Raw genomic sequence first — 18,655 nt, 5'->3', positions numbered from 1 at the left:
AAATACACATCAGGAATGGATCCAACTGAGGAGACAAACTGGTTTATAGACCTGGGAGTGTGTGAGGGGATACTCATTAACTAGCCAGTAAATATCTTGCAGCGGGTGGTTGGTGTGTTTAAATGTCACAACAGAGCGAACAGCAGTAATCTAGCAGTGAAAGTGTTGGCACTCTCAAGGTCAGCCGGGATGCAGTGAGTTGAAGTTTCTATGTATTGAAAAGACAAAGCCAAACTGCTGTAAAACATTCTGAAAGAAAAAATACAGTCATAAAATGCTGACAACAATGCAGGGGAGGAGAGCTGTTTCAGCATGTGTGAAGCCATGCTGACGTAGGTGCAGATGGAAAAAAAGCAAAAACAAGAACTTTTTGCCATCTGTGTTTTTTAATGACAAGTGCTAAAACAATTTCTAGTCCTTGAATGGTAAATGGTTTTTACATTTTGTTGTTGTTACTGTATCTTTGAGTCAAGACGCTGTCTGCTTGTGAAAGTTAAGGTGGCCAGTGATGGTCAGAATAATCCTTAGAACAGAGTTGTTTTTAAATATAATACAAAGAACTGTCCACATTACCTTTATGATTGAACTGCTGTATCTGGATGAAATATATTATCCTGAAAAAAAAAAAAAGATCTTATATGTAAAAAGTAAACTTACTAGTTAGAGTCTAAGATGTTGTTTTTGAACTGCTCCGTAACATAAACAAAATTTAATATTTATGTATTTTTATTAATACATTTATTTTTTGGCACGGAGCATTTAACAGAAAAAGTCTTCCAATCATTGAAGTCATAGTTTGATACTTTTAAGTGAGATTGTATGAGGTCAATAATAGGTGAATGGGCTATAGAAGGTCCTGGTAAACACAGCTCCTTTCTAAATCATCAGTTAGAATCCACAGACCAATCTGAGAGGGTTTAAAAATCTCTGAATAGTATGGCACACACTCAGATAAACTTTTATTTTAAATTCTATACACTTTCACAATTTGATGACTGGAACACATACTAGAATAGCTGTGATGATTCAGTCCATCTCAGATGAGCTCTGCTCAGAGAGGTTGGTATCACATCTGGATGTTGTTTATATATATGTTGCTTTGGCATTGGATGGAAGAGTCTTAACTTACATTTGTGGATGCAGCAATGTACTGTTAACTAATATTGGTTTTCAGAAGTGTTCTCATGACCATGTTGTGAAATCAAAGTTATAGTTAAATATTACATTTCTTGACCTCGTTTCACAATTAGTGAAATGGGGATCACCTGAGTGCAGTGAATTTGTCTCGAATAATTGTAGTGTAAAGACACCTGTGTCTGGAAGGTCCAGTCACTGGTTAATCAGCATTCCTGGCTACCATTACATAATGAAGAAAAAAGAACATTGCAAGCAACTACAAGAAAAGGTTATTGAACAGTATAAGTCAGGGCATGGATACAAAAAAAATCTAAGGCACCTAAAATCCCCTGGAGTTCAGTTAAATCCAGCAAGAAATGGAGGGAATATGGCACATGCGTAAATCTGCCTAGATCATGCCACCTTACAAACTGACTGACCGTGCAAGGAAGACTCCTGACTACTCTGGAGGAGTTACAAGCTTCAGCAGGGTTCTTCACTAGTCAAAGCTTTATGGGAGGGGCGAAGTGAAAACCACTGCCAAAGAAAACATATCAAATTTCGACTAGAGTTCACCAAAGCCATGTAGGAGACTCCATGGTCAAAAGGAATAAAGTTCTTTGGTCTGATGAGGTCAAAATGGTGCCTTTTGGCCATCAGACAAGATGCTATGTTTGGCAGACACTAAACACTGCACATCGCCACAAACACACCATCCCCACTGTGAAACACAGTGGTGGCAGCATCATGCTGTGGGAATGCTTCTCTGTGGATGGCCCTGGGAGTCTTGCACAGATAGAGGGTAAAATCAATGTGGCAAAATACAGGAAAATCCTGGAGGAATCTTATTCAGTCTACAAGAGAACTATGGCTTGGGAGAAGATTTATTTTCCTGCAAGACAATGATCTGAAGCATGCAGTAAAAGCTACACAGAAATTGTTTAAGGACAACAAGGTGAATGTTCTGGAGTGGCCAAAGTCCAAACTTCAATTCAGCAGATAATTTATGGCTGATGTCCAAAACTGGATCTCTGTGCAACCCGACAGAGCTTTAGCGGTTATGCAAAGAAGAATAGAGTAAAATTGCAGCGTCCAGATGTGCAAGCCTGATGTAAACGAATACACACAGACTCAGTGCTGTGATTGCAGCCAAAGGTGCATCTACTACATATACACGTTAAGGGGGTGAATATTCATGCAGTCACTTATTTTACATTATATTCTAATTTACATTATGTTTGACATTACTTTTTAGAAATCTTTTTTCACTTTGACATCCACTCTAATGTGTAAATCTGTTGTCTAGCATGGAGTGCATGTGGTTTCGTCTACTTATACAGTCATGGACAAAAATGTTGGCACCCCTGAAATTTTTCCAGAAAATACATCATTTCTCCCAGAAATTGTTGCAATCAACAAATGTTTGATACGTGTGTTTTTTGCCTTTATGTGCATTGGAACAACACAAAAAATCCAAAGGAAAAAGACAACATTGACATAATTTTACACAAAACTCAAAAAAATGGGCCAGACAAAATCGTTGGCACCCTCAACTTAATATTTGGTTGCACACCCTTGAGAAATAATAACTGAAACCAATCACTTCCTATAACCATCAACAGGCTTCTTACACCTCTCAACTTGAATTTAGGGCCACTCTTCTTCTTCAAACTGCTCCAGGTCTCTCAGATTTGAAGGGTTCCCTCTTGCAACAGCCTTTTTGAGATCTCTCCATAGGTGTTCAATGGGATTTAGATCTGGACTCATTGCTGGCCACTTTAGAACTCTACAGCGCTCTGTCTCCAAACATTTCTTAGTGTTTTTTGAGGTATGTTTGGGGTCATTGTCCTGCTGGAACACCCACGACCTCTGATGCAAACCCAACTTTCTGACACTAGGCCCTACATTGCGGCCCCAAATTTTTTTGATAGTCTCAGATTTCATGATTCCTTGCACACAGTCAGGGCACCCAGTGCCAGAGGCAGCAAAACAACCCCAAAACATCTTTGAACATCCACCATGTTTGACTGTAGGTACTGTGTTCTTTTCTTTGTAGGCCTCTTTCTGTTTTCTGTAAACAGTGGAATGACGTGTTTTTCCAAAAAGCTCTTCCTTAGTCTCATCTGTCCACAAAATGTTCTCCCAGAAGGATTGAGGCTTACTCAGGTACATTTTTGCAAACTCCAGTCTGGCTTTTTTATGTCTCTTTGTCAGCAGTGGGGTTCTCCTCGGTCTCCTGCCATAGCGCTTCATCTCATTCAGATTACGGCGTATGGTCCGAGCTGACACTTTTGCACCCTGAGTCTGCAAGACAGCCTGAATTTGTGTAGAAGTTGACTGAGGATGTCTATCCACCATTCTAACTATCCTGTGTTGCATTCCTTTGTCAATTTTTCTCTTTCGTCCATGTCCAGGGAGATTAACCACAGTGCCATGGGTTATAAACTTCTTGATTATATTACGCACAGTGGACAAAGGAATTTCTAGATCTCTGGAGATGGTCTTGTAACCTTGAGATTGTTCATATTTTTCCACAATTTTGCTTCTCAAGTCCTCAGACAGTTCTTCGCTCCTCTTTCTCTTCTCCATGCTTGGTGTGACACACACAGGCACACAACACAAAGGTTGAGTCAACTTTTATACATTCTAACTGGCTTCAGGTGTGATTTCTAGATTGCCAGCACCTGTTACTGCCAGTTTCAAAGAGCATCACATGCTGGAAATAAATTATTTACCCACAGTTTTAAAAGGGTGCCAACAATTTTGTCCGGACCATTTTTTGAGTTTTGTGTGAAATTATGTCAGTTTTGGCTTTTTTCTTCGATTTTTTTCTATTGCTCTAATGCACATAAAGGCAATAAACATGTTTATGCCAAAAACATTTGTAACTACAACAATTTCTGGGAGAAATGGTGTATTTTCTGGAAAAATTCCAGGGGTGCCAACATTTTCGTCCATGATTGTAACTGTGCACAGCTGAATGATTAAATAAACCGGTAACAGGTTAAATCAGTATAATAGAGTCATGAAAAATGGACAGCTATGAAGGCAAAAATAACCAATAGTATTACTACGCTGCACAAAAAGCTCTCACATATAAACACCATTAACAAGCGCACAGTGCAGGCATTCAGTGAGAGCAGATTCAAGTGTGTATGTGTGAGTGTATTCTGTTTTTGGGCTCTAAGCCCTGTAAGCCCCTGGTTCCTGTTTATGCAGCCCAGTGGACCAGGCCCCTCTGGGTGTGCACGGCTGGTTGTGACTCAGTGCTTGGCATGGTTGCTGGGCCACAGTTGCCATGCAGCTGTTGCCAGGTGTTGCTGGGTAGAGGAGCATGAAACACAGGGGGCTCCCAGAGCAGTGGGACTGTTTCCAGCATTTGATGACCCGCATACTGAATGAAAACGCAAGGCAAGATGTCAACAGATTATTCAGTGTGCCAGTCTATTGTATTTTCATATTACTATCTTGTGTTCAGCTTGAACAGGAGAAACCATCTCTCAAGCTCACAAGACATAAAGTCAGATCAGTGTCAGAGCATTTGTGTCTGGCTTTGCTCAAGACCATCAGGGCATTTAATGTCTATGAATTCTTTATGCAACGCTGGAGGCCCCATGGGTATTGTATTAGTGATTCACTGTTTGTCAATTTAGCTGGGCAGATGTCAAAAAAAGGTTTTCAAATGCAAATCTGTTCAGGTCAGTACTCTCAATCAGAATAGGAAATCTTCTTCAGTATTAATTAAGTGTAACTGAGTTGTGCAAATCTAAATACTGATGGTGAGACTATGTGGCAAATTTTTTATTTTGTACACAGAATTCTGTACCAAACTTAATCAACATCTTTAGACTTTCATTGCACAAATTTGACTATATCTTGGAACAACTTGCAACAGAAGCTGGAAGCTTAAAGCATGGCATTTCCTGCCACCACAAAGTTTCAGTCACATTCACACACTACGCACAGCTAAGTTACAAACTTCTGAAAAATCTTTCCATGGCCAAGCCCTTCGAGTTTTGTCCAAGGGTATGATGACTTTTCATTATTCAAGTCTCTTCTAGCCATGAACAGAATTTCACTTAGCTCCAAGTGGCGCCCTTGTATGAGATAATCCAAGAAGAAACGCTGGAAATGTAAAAACAAAAAAACAAACAAACAAAAAAAAACACACCTTGTTTCCAATCGGTGGACTTTCTGTCTGGATTTCACCATGCTCACATAAAATAATTGTTTTAGGAAGCTTGATATCTACCACATTTAAATTGTCCATGTGAAAAGTTTCAAGAGTTTTGGGATATGTAAAGCGTTTCAAATTAAAAAAAAAAAAAAAAAACCCTCACTGAAAGAGGGGCCTAGGAATTTCATTAGGGTGCTCTGCACCTTCAGCACTTGAGCCCTCACATTAAAAGAAAAACCCAAGGAAATACAGTTAGGTCCTTGAACCAGTTTAGTCTTTGGGCACTTATAAGCAGAAGGGTTTAAATAGGGTCCTTGCGCTGATCCTAACAAAGCCATTATTTGGTTTCATCCATTGAGGGATTGTGAAAAATGTGAAACTTATTTTTATCTTAAAAAGGATTTGATTGTTTAACGTATTCATCAAGAACCAAAACCTCTCTTGTCTGAAACAATAACCAGACACAATCTCCAGGTGCTTGTTTGCTTAGCAACCAGAGTCATGTCAGGTCAGCAGGGGAAACACAACCGTGATCATGTTACTGGCTCCTGAATAGGTTTTGCATTATCTCACATCAAATGAAGTCATTACTGCATACTATCTCTTACTGAATTCTTTAAATTAACTAAAGCTAAACCAACTTCACAAAAAAGGAGTAGATTTAACAGTGTGAACGTAAAGGATACTGTGGCAGGCTACCAGTATTCCTGGGGCACTACCAATAAAATCCTCTCTCCAGTAGTTCCCAGGAAACACAGATTGAGTCCTCTAAATTGAGGGCAGGTCAATCCTTTCATTCATGGAGTCGAGTGTAATCCTGAATGGCAGCATTAAATCTTAATGGAGCTGTTCAATAGCTTTCACTTTAGTCTGCTTCCAGATAACAGAGCGGCTAGTGGAGGACTGATCTGTTATGCACCGCAGGAAACAGGTCAGCTGGACAGATTGAGACTAATAGTTCATTTGTTTAAAGTCAATCATATGGATAACGGTTGTACTTGGACAACAGAATCAAAAGAAATCAAAAATTTTCATCAAAAGAGGTTTTAACTGTTTATTCCTTCTTTTTGGTTTACAAACTAAAGGCACTCTTTGAAGTATAGTTTTGGTGTTTCAAATTGACCAACAGTGACAACAAACCCTTTCCTAAAAAGCGTTCAAGAGCCATAGGTATAGCACATTAAAAAATTAACAATGACACTGGAACTAATCTGAAAGAAATCAGAACCTTGAGAGAAAAACCTGTGACAGCTTAAAGCATATGAACCTATGTTGTTTTGGCTTTGCATCGAAGTGGCCGATCAAAGTGATGAGCCATGAAAACCACTGAGAAAAAAAAAAACATTAAATCACCAATACAATTTTGATGCAATTGATACACATGCCATTTTATCTGAAATATGCAAGGAACAGAACAGACTGGCTGTATTTTAACATGAAAACAAAGTATAATTATAAACGCAGTATAAACACAGAAAAAAAGGAATCTAGAACAGCTATAAGAGCATTTAGACCAACAGATGCTTGATGACAAACATTAGGAAAATTCTAAATCATATACATTGGTTCAAATCTGTTTTACAAAATCTGCAATTGTACTAAAAAAGGGCCTGCATGACAATTTTAATTGTAATATTTCACAGAAAGGGTTGAAAGTTTTTGCTTAGCTTGAGAGAAAATTATGTTTGTTTACGTATATGGTTATTTTAGGTGTTGCTTTACAGCAATCTAGATGTAGCAACATTGAATTTAAACCTAACCACAGGTTAGGCCAGTGCCAATCAGTATAGACCCCAACAGCTCCCCTTAGTCCTGATAATGCAGAATAGCAGAGCTTCTTTGGTATATTTGAAATGTTTGTTTTGTTAAAGATAGATGAGCCAATTTTTCCTTTACCCCTAATGTGGGGCTGGAGTATACAACCAAAAAGAGAAACGTCCCTTTAGCTGTGACTATTTAATATATTTAAAATCTCATTTTCAGGGGCCTTTAACTGATGGACACTTTTTCCAAGATGAGCTAATGCTTTTTTTTAACTCCTGTCTAGAATGCCCAGTTTATAAACAATTCCATGGCACAGAATTTGATATCAAAAGCTATAAAAACATTTTTAACCTCTCAAATCAGAAAAAAAAATGCTGTAACAAAACCATGAATTAGAGAAGCTATTGCTCCCACACCCCCATCAACAACACCAACAAGAGCACAACATTCATTTTCCAGCACAAACTGACCTACTCACATTCTCAAGTTACAACTGCAACAAATTATTGCACAGCACTTCAATGTACAGACACCTGCACCAAATTTAAGTTACAGGCAATTGTAGTAGTTTTAATTTCTTTTAGGGGTCAGAGGAAAGTTCTAGCTATGCAAACGGGTCAGGCTGTGTTATTTCTCCACATTCACACAAAATAAGTATATACATACATTGCAGTCAAACAACAAGCAACTGCTATATTCATCTCTCAGTATGCTGCTCTTGTCACATATTTACTTTAAGGATTATTTACACCAGCTCCAGTTGGTTCAGTAAGCTTGTAGATAAAATAGCAACACAGTGTCATTAGCATAAAAATACATCTTTTTCTTTATATTTTGAAGTCTACCTAAATAGAGCTGTACAGAAAATTACTACAAAACATAGATTTGATTTCTCTTTTTCATGTTGTTAGAATATTGTAAAGTTCAGGCACCATTTACACTTGCACACATCTTTTCAAAACTTTGCATCTTTTCACCAGGCCACATGATCATACAGAGAATGGCTCATGCTTTGAGTGTAAATATAACACAATCACTTTCCTCAGTAAATCAAGGATATTCACAGGATGCATATAGATGCATAATGTATTCAGTGTTGCCAAGACACTCCCAAAAGTCACATGCAAGCAGAACTAAATACACAGTAACACCCTGCTTTTTCAAACATTGTAGTGTGCTCCAGATATTAGTAACAGGCAGGACAATTATGACAACGTGGTCAAGAAAACCTCAGCTAAGTTAATGGTAGAATTTAATTTTTCAATATTCAAATAAAAGTTGATGCTAAACTCTACATTTCTACTAAAACAAGTGTACACTCTAAACACAACAGCTATTCCTTCAACATCTGGCTCACAGAAGAAAGCTAAAATGTTTCTGGTACTGCATCATGTAACAGTCTGAACAGAGTTGTTCGCTAAGAAATTGTCGATTGCTTATGTAGCTGTTCAATTGTAGCTAATGACATATTAATAGTTTCTCCTTTTAAACCATAAGAAGTCCCTCTGCTATTTCATTATCTCAAAATTATGAATTGCAAAACTGAAATATGGTTCTACATTACAACATTTCAGCTCCTGAACCCCGAATATTTTATCTGGGGAAAAACACGCAAAGGCAACAGTATGGTCCATGAGTTAGACAGCAGGATATGGACAGGACAACACCTGCATTTTGTTTTGCAGTCTGTAAAAGTCTGTAAATATTTTTTATTTTTTTTTTACATCAACAGTTTGTGAGTTCAGCAAGAGCTACCTGAAAGAAAACAAACACCAATACAAGTATTCACCCACAGTGTTTTCAATTCTTAACACATCTTCCAGTATTACAAGGAGAGGAAATCTAGCCAAATATGAAAGAATTTACCTCTCAACTCCGCCCGTCTCATCCTCACTGAGCTATGAGCTTTTTAGCTGATATGTAGTTTTGGCAAAAAAAAAAGAAACAGCTTAAAAACGGTAACAACTGAATCTAAAATGAATATGAAACCTTTTGAAAAAGAACCTTGACTTACAAAACCTGCAGACAATGGTCAGCTTGTAGGCACTGGATAAAGCCATGGTATTACAATCAATATTGTGCTTGGTTGCAATAATAGAACAACCCACTGCATTTCATTGGGGACATACAGGGGTATACTGTGGGATAAGCATCTTTACCTAGACTGAATGACACTCTCTTTATACTATGCTATCAGTGCCACTGTCATTAACATTGACTGAAATTGGTTTGGTCTTAAAAAATGACTCAGTTATTTTGCAGCCAGCTTGTCCTTGAACACACCTTAACTAACTCTTGAATGGATCATCCTTCAATGCCACCAACAAAAAGAACAAAACCAGTTCTGATGCCAGTCTGAGAGAAGCTTATGCCTACCTAAAAAAATGCTGCTGTCAGATAAAAAACAAAGGCAGCCCTGCTTATTATAATCTCTAGTTTGGACAAGAATGCACATAAACTTCAAGGTATGGAAAAAATGAAAGCAAAAAAAAACCCTGGCTTTATGTTTTCTGATGACAGCAGAAAAGTATTACTTATTCAGCAGTTGGAGTCATTATTGCTAGATGAAAGATTAAGCATACAAAAGGTGAAACCTCGACTGACTCAAAGCCAACCAAAGTTTTTTTTTTATTTTTGGCAACAATCCAATGCATAGTTTAGTTTTGCAGGTGGTCAGTGGAAAAGACAGATGAGATGGGACAGGTTTAGATGACATGGAGCCTACAAACTGCAAGAGTAAAACTGGATCAAGAGGTGGACTGGTTTGACTGAAAACTAACAGAATGAGGCCTTCTGTTCCAGTGTCTTTAAATTGCCCATATGGGGTTGATATAATAGTTATACAAGGTGAGACAGATCCAAGCCCTTTGCTTTTTTGTTTTCTAACAGAGTAGACAGATCTGAGATACACAACATTTAGACTGCTGTGGACCCCAGGCTCATCCAATACCTCCGTCTGTCTTCATGAGTTGAAAGGTTCAGTTTATTCCTCAAGTGTCAGTGCAAACATGGAACCAGAAAATAACAGCCAGGTATAATTGTAAGGGCTTTGAACTCAGAAATCTGTCATTCACAGCCCATGTTTTTGACATCCTTGCCCCTCTTCTGTGCCTCACTCTGCCCCAGTCCCAGGCTCATTATCTCATGGTGGAGGAAGCTCTGAAGTAGGAGAGGAATTTGAAGCAGAGGCTCACCACAAAGTACCAGATGTTTCTGGCCATCTGTGATCGGGCAATGAAGACACGCCAAATGAGCACCACCAGGATGGTGTTGAAGGTGTAGCGAATATTCCTCAGCCTAGGAAACACAGGAGACAAATCCAAAACTTCAAAAGGAGGACTGGTTTTAGGTCCTGTGTGGAAATATAACTAAAACCTAAAACTTTTAAGTAAGAGGTTCAACAGTTTGATGCTTTTATTTAGCAATGTCACCTGGTTGCTACATTTACTTTGGTCCAATTCAGACACAGTTAGCTGAGGCCCTCACACTATTGTCAAACATATTTGTCTAGTGATAGATGTCCAGAACAGTTACAAAATAACAAATAATTAAAAGGTTAGAGAATGCGGACAGTGAACAGAGTCTGTACATACATGGGTAATCCAGGAGATTGAAACTGATGATCGAGTGGAATTTTTAAAAACTGTTTTACTATACAATGTGTACTGTCTTAAGCCAAGACTACTTTATGTCCTGTTCATATAAAAACCAGCTTTTATTTTGAAAGAAAATGAGAACTTCGAGTAGGGAACAATGTTATTGAAAGGTACGGCTGTAGAGACAGGTATATACACCAAAGCATTATCTAGACCGTCCTTTAATGTTTAATTTTTCCGTTCCACTCAGAGAAACCAAAAGTTATTTGTAAACTTGGTGCTTTTGTGAAGAACATTCTTCCATTATTTAAGTAAAACTTGTTGCATTTCAGACATGCCGTGTGCTTTTTTTTGTTATTTGTATTGTGTGTTCTGTTTGTTCTCTATACTGTGTGATCATGATCTGAGTCACATAAATAAATGAAATAATAATGAAATATCTAAATGGTAAGGAAGAAAAAGCTTTCACATCACAAGTTTCAGATAACTTTTTATTTATTCAAGAACTGTCTGAGTGTTTTGAAGTGGAATAAGACATTTAAAGGCTCAGGCAGATAAAGCATAATGATGTGCCGAAAAAGACAATGACATTGACGTAATTTAAGAAATTATTAGGACATCAATTTCCAATGTACATCTCAGTGCAATTGACACATTAATGTTGACAGCCCACTGTAAACACTAGTAGTATTTAAATGTATTACCAGTGCCTTCTGATCTCAGAATATAACGTTATTTTGGTTGTTTAGAATTTCTTCTTTGTTGTTGAGCTATTGAATGAATAGCTCTTGTTTAAGTATCATATGCTGTTACTGTGACAAGCATACTACACACAAACGCTAGATGTGCTTTTTGAGTTCATGATTTCTGCTTTTCATTCCTAGAACATTTCTGCTTGTTCATCTGCATCTGTGAAAATTAGAGGATTATTGCCACCATGACTGTACTATCCTTTAGATCTGCCAATATACAGAACTACAGTATCAAATCAAAACACATCAGTGGTTAATGGAAGGATTACTGAAAGTACTTGAAAATCAGCCTTGGTATGTAAATGCAAAAAGCAATGATTTAACCACTATATGATGCCCTGCGTGTGGGATAGGAATAGGCCACTCTCAGTAATAGTGTTACAAGCAGTTTCTGTAAATGTTGGCCAAGTTGAAGTCACATGCCAGTGAATCTTACTTGTTAAGGTGTTTGCGTGCAGCGGGCAGGCCTGACAGCTCTTCATTGAGGACATATTTTTTGGTGCCCATGCAGTAGTTTTCCATGTACTCTGCCCAATGCAGCTGGCGAACATCAAAATTAAAAATCTACAGAAAAAATGCAGACACAGGGTACATCAGTACCTTTTAGATGCAAAATCTCCAGTTAATGACAAGTTCCATCTTTAATGGTGACATGAGAAATATGAAGTGTAAAGGAAAGTTTTCTTGATTAAGATCTGTTGACTTGAAGATTTGTCTGTTAAGCAATGACTGAGGAGTCTCAAATATGACGTGATGGACATAGATCTACATAAAGTGAGGAAATTTGTGTTTGGTAGATTCTTTGTTGTAACAACACTTCTTGGCAATAAATCTTATACCATTTGAAAGCCCATTTATTTCCCTTTTAAATGGTGCCACATTAGTAAGGAACATGCATTTGTGGGATGAGCAACAGAAGTAAGTAGGTGGGTTGCGCCCATGAAAAATTTGCAAAATCCAGACAGCTTATGTTGCTAATGACTCTTGTTTTGAGCTTCTGGTACCCCCAGGTGCAGGAGCACCAGTGAGCATGGGCCCTGCTACAGATGTCAGTAGGTGTCTGCTCCAATAAATGGCATGTCACGTTTGACTGATCTGGATAGGGCCCGTGCAACTTCAAGCTGGTGTTCTGCAAAACCAAGGTGCAGCATTGTGTGGAGTAAGCTCTAGTACCATCTCCAAACTGAAGGCCAAGTTCCATATAACAGGGGATGTCAGAGACAGGCTGCGAAAGTGGACGTCCCAAGAAGACGACTACCCAAGAAGACAGTTTCCTCACCCTGTCAGCACTTAGGTACCGTAGGCTGTCTTCTACAGATCTGCAGGATGATATGGCCAACAGCTCTCTACCCAGACAATCCGGAACAGACTTCATGCAGCCAATCTCTGGTCTCACAGGGCTGCCAGTAGGCTTGCACTGACAGCCCTTCAATGTCAGGCCCATTTGCGCTCGTGTTGGCAACACATGCACTGGAACCTGAACATGTGGAAAAATGTCAGGTTCAGCGATGAGTCCAGATTCTGCCTATGGCAGTTGGATCATAGGGTCAAAGTGTGGAGAAGACGCGAAGAACTCTATGCTGATTGCTGCATTGACAGAGTAACATCTTTTGGTGGAGACAGTGTGATGGTGTGGGGCAGCATCTCCCTCACTGGAAAGAGGCTTGTCATCATTGGATGCAATTTCAATGTAGAGAGATATCGAGATGAGATTCTGCAACTAGTGGCAATCCCATATCTCCACAGTCTGGGACCAAACTCTATCCTCCAAAATGACAACGCTGGCCCCCACAGAGCGGGGTTTATCAGAGACTACCTCCAGAATTTGGGAGTGGAGAGGATGGAATGGCCTGCCAGCAGTGCTGACCTCAACCCCATTGAACACTTGTGGGATCAGCTTGGGCGTGCTGTTTGTGCTAGAGTGACCAACACAACCACGTTTGCTGACTTGCGACAAATGCTGGTTGAAGAATGGGATGCCATCCCACAGCAGTGTGTGAACAAGCTGGTGACCAGCATGAGGAGGAAATGTAAGGCTGTTGTGGCTGTGTATGGTTCTTCCACATTATACTGAGGCTCCTGTTTGTTAAACGCACAAGTTGTTAAATTGCCAATGTTTTGTTTCTTCAAACTTCAATCATCCAATCCACCAAACACCAAACAAGAGTCAACAGCAGGATAAGCTGTTTGGCATTGGCAGAGAAGATTTGGGAAATTTTTCATGGGTGCAACCCACATACTCAGCTCTGCTGCTCATCCCACAAATGCATGTTCCTTACAAATGTGGCATCATTTTAAAGGGTAATAAACAGGCTTTCCAACGGTATACGATTTATTGCCAAGAAGCATTGTTACAGCAAGAAATAATCTACCAAACACAAATTTCATTACTTTTTATACTAAGTTTATATGTTATAATATGCATTACCAGATTATAGTTGGAAAAAAACTTAAATAGAAATACAGAAACTGAAAATAAAAAAGGCTGATTAACGAAAGCCAACAGCCACTCTAATAGCTCAGAGGTTATATTTATGCACAACACAGCTAGTAACAGCAGGTCAATATACTTACACTGACAACTTTAAAACTTACAGTTTTACTAGAAACCATAAAAAAGTAGATAAAAGACAGAAAAACATTAAAATTTAAGTGAGAATAGTAACTTTGAGACAACTGCTCTAAAACATCAATTTAAATGTCCCTGTTCGAGTCCACTGGCATGCCCTTTACAAATGCAGATTCCTCCAGACAGTAATCCTGAACAATGCCTCAGTTCACAATCTAACGTCAGCAGTGAATGACTGACTCACTATTGTAGCCGGCCCACTATCAGACATTAACACATTCAGTGGTTAATCTGTCTCTATAGTGAGTAAAGGTCTGTGTTATGTGGTGAGGGGAAAACATGGACAACAGACGAAAGCATTGTGAGTAACATGTAGGAAAGCGCTGTTTTCCACATTACAAGATTGACGTAATCTGTCTCCTCCATACCTTCTTATCCTCAGGGCTCAACTGGGCCATAAGCATGGATATGTTGTCATTGTTCCACACCCAGGAGTGACTGGTGAAATACTCCAAGACCATCATGGCTTTGTGGAGGCGGGTGATTGTCTTCATCATCCTGTCATGAATGAGCAATGAGGGACAAATGCAAGTGGCGAGGAAGAAGCAATAAAGGAAGATAAGAAAAGATCACTGAAATGAAAAAAAAGTTGATGGTACTGTGGCTAATGGGTGTGAACTTATCAACTGCTCCGATAAAGCTGATACAAATTTCAGACATTTTATAGGAGTTTCTGTTAAAGCTTTAAGAGGAAAGTAAGCATAATAGTGATACCTTTTCTTACTCTGATCAAAATAATTTAGAAATTGTTTAAAAGATTATCCTAAAGTTGCTTACTCTTTAATTGAAAATATGTTGTCAAAAGCTTGAGCAGTTAAAAAAAATCAAGGTAATGTCTGATTTTCACAAAGAAAATATCAAGTACTTTTTCAGTCCTTTGTAGTTTTTGTAATCCCTACATTGGGCAGAGACACAGAAGCTCCCCTGCCTCATTTTCTGAACAAGACTGAATACAATCAGTTCTTCAAAGTCAATTTTTGCTGTATTGAAGGAGTTAGCAGGTTACTTCAATAACTTGCATTTTATTCTTCTTTATTCACTTCCCATCACTGCCATCCACTAAAAGCCATTGTAATAAAAAAATCTTGATTTTAGTTTGATAAAAAGATAAATTTGTACTTTAATCAATCTAGAGCAATTTAGCTTTGACAAAACTTAGAAACTGGATCATCATCCTCAATTTTGAACATCTTATGATTTACTTAATGTTTTACAATCCATCTTTATAAAAGTAGTCAGAACTTTCTCACTGCAATGTCAATAATCAGATCTAAGACCCACTCTTCCCCTTGGGCCAATGAGTGACACAAATTATTAGTGGACTGACTGGATTTAGTCTGAAGACCAGGAGGACTGAAAACACTTTCACATCAACCAAATTTAGGTTGGATAGTTTTGACATTTTAAAAAAACATTTAAAAATAAGTACAGGAAGGGCTAGTATCTGTTACTATCTTAGCATTTGCATGGACTTCCAATGTAATTATGTCCTCCTGTTCACACAGGTAAATCCAGGTAATGTTTATTCTGTATTAGTGGAGATTTGGAGGCTCATAATTGCAGTTATTCCTAATCATTTCCAGCTCAAGTGCTGTGGAAGTTAAGGTAACTGATGGAAATTGAAGCAGTATGTGTTAATGGCAGGATCATATGAGGATCTTTGAGTCTTCAAACTGCATTTGTTGTTATTCCAAGTGTTCAACTTTGAAAAGATCTCTGAAAGTTAAATAAGTTAACATTTAAATGTATTTGAATTTTTATAAATGAATGCATGACCAATTGCATTTTGTATGATATTGTGTTGGTCTAAAAGATGAACACTGACCTAGGCAGATTGACATGACTCAGATTCCTTCTGTTCAGGCGAAAGACAAAGAGGTTGGTACAAGCATGCACAATTGATCAGAAAGTAGAGTGAGAGATACTACTTACATTACAGCTGGTGACATACTCACTGAGATCAAATCACACCACTAGAATGCAAGTAGTCTACAAAGCCAAATTAATTTCAGACAGCAGAAAAGCAAATACAGCGTAAACATAAAGAAAAAAAAAATTTGACACTGTTTTGCATCTTATATCTGAAAGTTGCTTTGGCTTGTAGTAAAGAGGGAGCACATGGATAGGGATAATCATTTGACATGCATAGAGGTTGTATTCAGGGGGACATAACTGTCTCCAACTTATGATCTTATGGTGTCTTCGGGTTTCTCATGATTGGGTTAGACTTGGGGAGAGGGGGGGACACTGATGGACGCCATGTTCACAAAAAAGGAGTCATCTTTGGATTAAAAAGTGATTGGAAAAAAATAAAAATAAAAAACAGAACAGAGCTGAGACATGCTCCAGTAAAACCAAATCTTACTGTGATGGCACTCTGTCTTTATAAACAAAGATCAGATGATGCCATGAGGCCAAGCAAAAACACAGCAAACAGTTCTGTTTTTAAGGCCCCAGGACCCTTCTTTGTTTCCACTATTCCAGAACACCAGTCAGTGAAAAATAACACAAACAAATAAAACTCAGGCAAAAGAAGGGTGATGGTGATGGTGGGGGATTGTGGGAACTGACTGGCACAGTGAAAGTGCATGAGGGAGTGGCATTTGCAACCTTACCAGGGCTTGCGGCCTGTCAGCCTGAGATAGGCATCATAGAGCAGGGCTGGGAGCGTGTGGCTGACAGTCGTCCAGTACTGATTAGTAAAGGGGTTGGAGCGTAGATTGACATTAGGCCTTCTGAAAGCCTGCTCTAAGGGATTGGTCTTGAAGGTCATGTTTATACAGTTCTCTGTAGGAAAAAAATACATGTACAACAGGACAAGTAGGACAAAGAGAGGACGAGATGAAGAATCTGTTTTCTCCCTCTACTGATGCAGGCAAGATGCAGGCCCCTTATACAACTTCACCACTGCTAGCCTGTCATTAGCTTTGATATCCAATGGGCAGCAGATCTTAAAGAATCTGGTTTTTAAAGTGGAAGCATTCTGCTAAATTAACACATTTTTGTGACAGTTGAGAAAATAGCAGAGGTTTTTCAAAGGGCCTACACCTGGGTTGGATTCCAGAAGGTATCGTCAGACTGAGGTCCACCATAGCCCATTCATAGGCCGGGCTTAGATGACATAAGTGCTGAGATTTTGGAATACAACTGAGAACAACCATCATTGCACGTAGCAAGATGTGCAGAGTGCAGAACCCATCAGTGACCTCCTGTATGTGCAGGAGAGCAATGGGTTATACATTCTTCAACTCCCACCAAAACTGCACACAAGCATTGTATAATAAATGAGGCTACAACATTAGGCAATTACACTAAAAAGAAGAAGTTACAGGACTAAAGCAGGCAGGATGGATGCATGTGTGAGAGGGGAATTTTGGCGTTAAAACAGCAGAGGTGTGGCACATCTGATTCGGCGATGATAAGGTTACCTGGGCTCTCGTCCAATCAGCCTGAGGTAGAGATCATAAAGGAAGGCTGGAGCCTTGTGGCTCACAGCGATCCAGTACTGATTGATTAGGTGATTGGATGTGAGATTTACATTGGGCCGACGGAAGGCCTGCTCAAGGGGGTTCCTCTTGAATGTGGATATTACATGGTACTCTAAGAAACAGAAGGTTGTTCAACACAAGTCATCAATGAGTAGATAATGCTTGACTAAACCTTTGGTACTAATGTGGAAAAGGGGAACACATTATATGAGCTTATTTTACCTTAATTTACAGCAGCTAATTAAAATGTTAATATATTTCTTAATGGTAGTCATTAAAAAACAATACCATCATTCTGGTACTGTATTGCCTGTGCAAAAGGTCTACAAAATAATTAACCTATGTATACATTGCAAAAAATAATTGTCAACAAAACTGCCGCTTAAAAATATTGAGTAAAATATACTTTGGAAGGATACTTCACCAATATAGTTAACCATTAGCTGTTTTTGATGATTTGATTTTGTTATTCAATCTTCCTCAGCATATGGAGTTGGATTTACAGAAAAATAGAAACTTAAACATCACATGTCTTTTTGAGACAAACATACATGAGCCTGTAAAACTGTTACATCTACAGTAAGATCCACTCTGAAACAAAATAAGAGACCCTGGCTGCAGACATCAGACATCCATAAGCTCATGAACACTTTCACATCTAAAAGCACATGTGTACTTGAACGTCACAGCTGGTGTTAGGAAAAATCAAGATAACTCACAGGTGGAAGCGGTTCTCCATTGCATCATTTTCATAACTTTTAAGAATCAATAGATTTCTTGAGTTTAATAACTATAGACTGCAACATTTGTGATCAACTTGGGTATTTACAACCGATAAATAGCAGTTATGTCTTATAAAATGGCTAATTTCAAGTCAAACATCTCTTAAAGTTTGCAAGTAAATTCCATTATCATTGCCAGATATATCTCATATTTTCATGTTTACAATCAATTCGGATATTTTGGACCAATAATTTTGTAGTAAGGACAGGCCTATAGATGGGGCATGCGTTCATGGATGCCTGATATCTGTAGCCAATGGCCTCTCGAGCAGAAAGTTAGAAAATAAACGGTTCTGGGGGTAACATGTAACAAAGTAATGAAATGAAGTACACAGATTATTTTTATGTTGT

At 38.5% G+C, this 18,655-nt stretch overlaps 1 protein-coding gene across 3 annotated transcripts in view; it reads right to left on the bottom strand.

Annotated features, from left to right (window-relative positions):
• Positions 1 to 6,333: 6,333 nt before the first annotated feature.
• The window catches only part of far1 (fatty acyl CoA reductase 1), a 36,030-nt gene continuing 23,708 nt past the window's right edge, over positions 6,334 to 18,655 (bottom strand). The window contains exons 10-14 of one of the 3 annotated variants that reach the window (XM_041796688.1): positions 17,463 to 17,634; positions 15,860 to 15,889; positions 14,403 to 14,532; positions 11,842 to 11,969; positions 6,334 to 10,354 (exon numbers count right to left, since the gene is read on the bottom strand). In XM_041796688.1, coding sequence (XP_041652622.1) covers positions 10,195 to 10,354; positions 11,842 to 11,969; positions 14,403 to 14,532; positions 15,860 to 15,889; positions 17,463 to 17,634 — 620 coding nt within the window. In that variant the 3' untranslated portion in view covers positions 6,334 to 10,194. Of the gene's footprint in view, positions 10,355 to 11,841; positions 11,970 to 14,402; positions 14,533 to 15,859; positions 15,890 to 16,649; positions 16,822 to 17,462; positions 17,635 to 18,655 lie in introns of all 3 variants that reach the window. The other 2 variants (XM_041796689.1, XM_041796690.1) reach the window with 2 other exon arrangements.

The sequence above is a fragment of the Cheilinus undulatus genome, linkage group 9, assembly GCF_018320785.1.
Source record: "Cheilinus undulatus linkage group 9, ASM1832078v1, whole genome shotgun sequence".
NCBI classification, from domain to species: Eukaryota; Metazoa; Chordata; class Actinopteri; order Labriformes; family Labridae; genus Cheilinus; species Cheilinus undulatus.
Note: the sequence above shows the minus strand (reverse complement) of the source record. Positions and strands in the feature narration are given on the sequence as shown.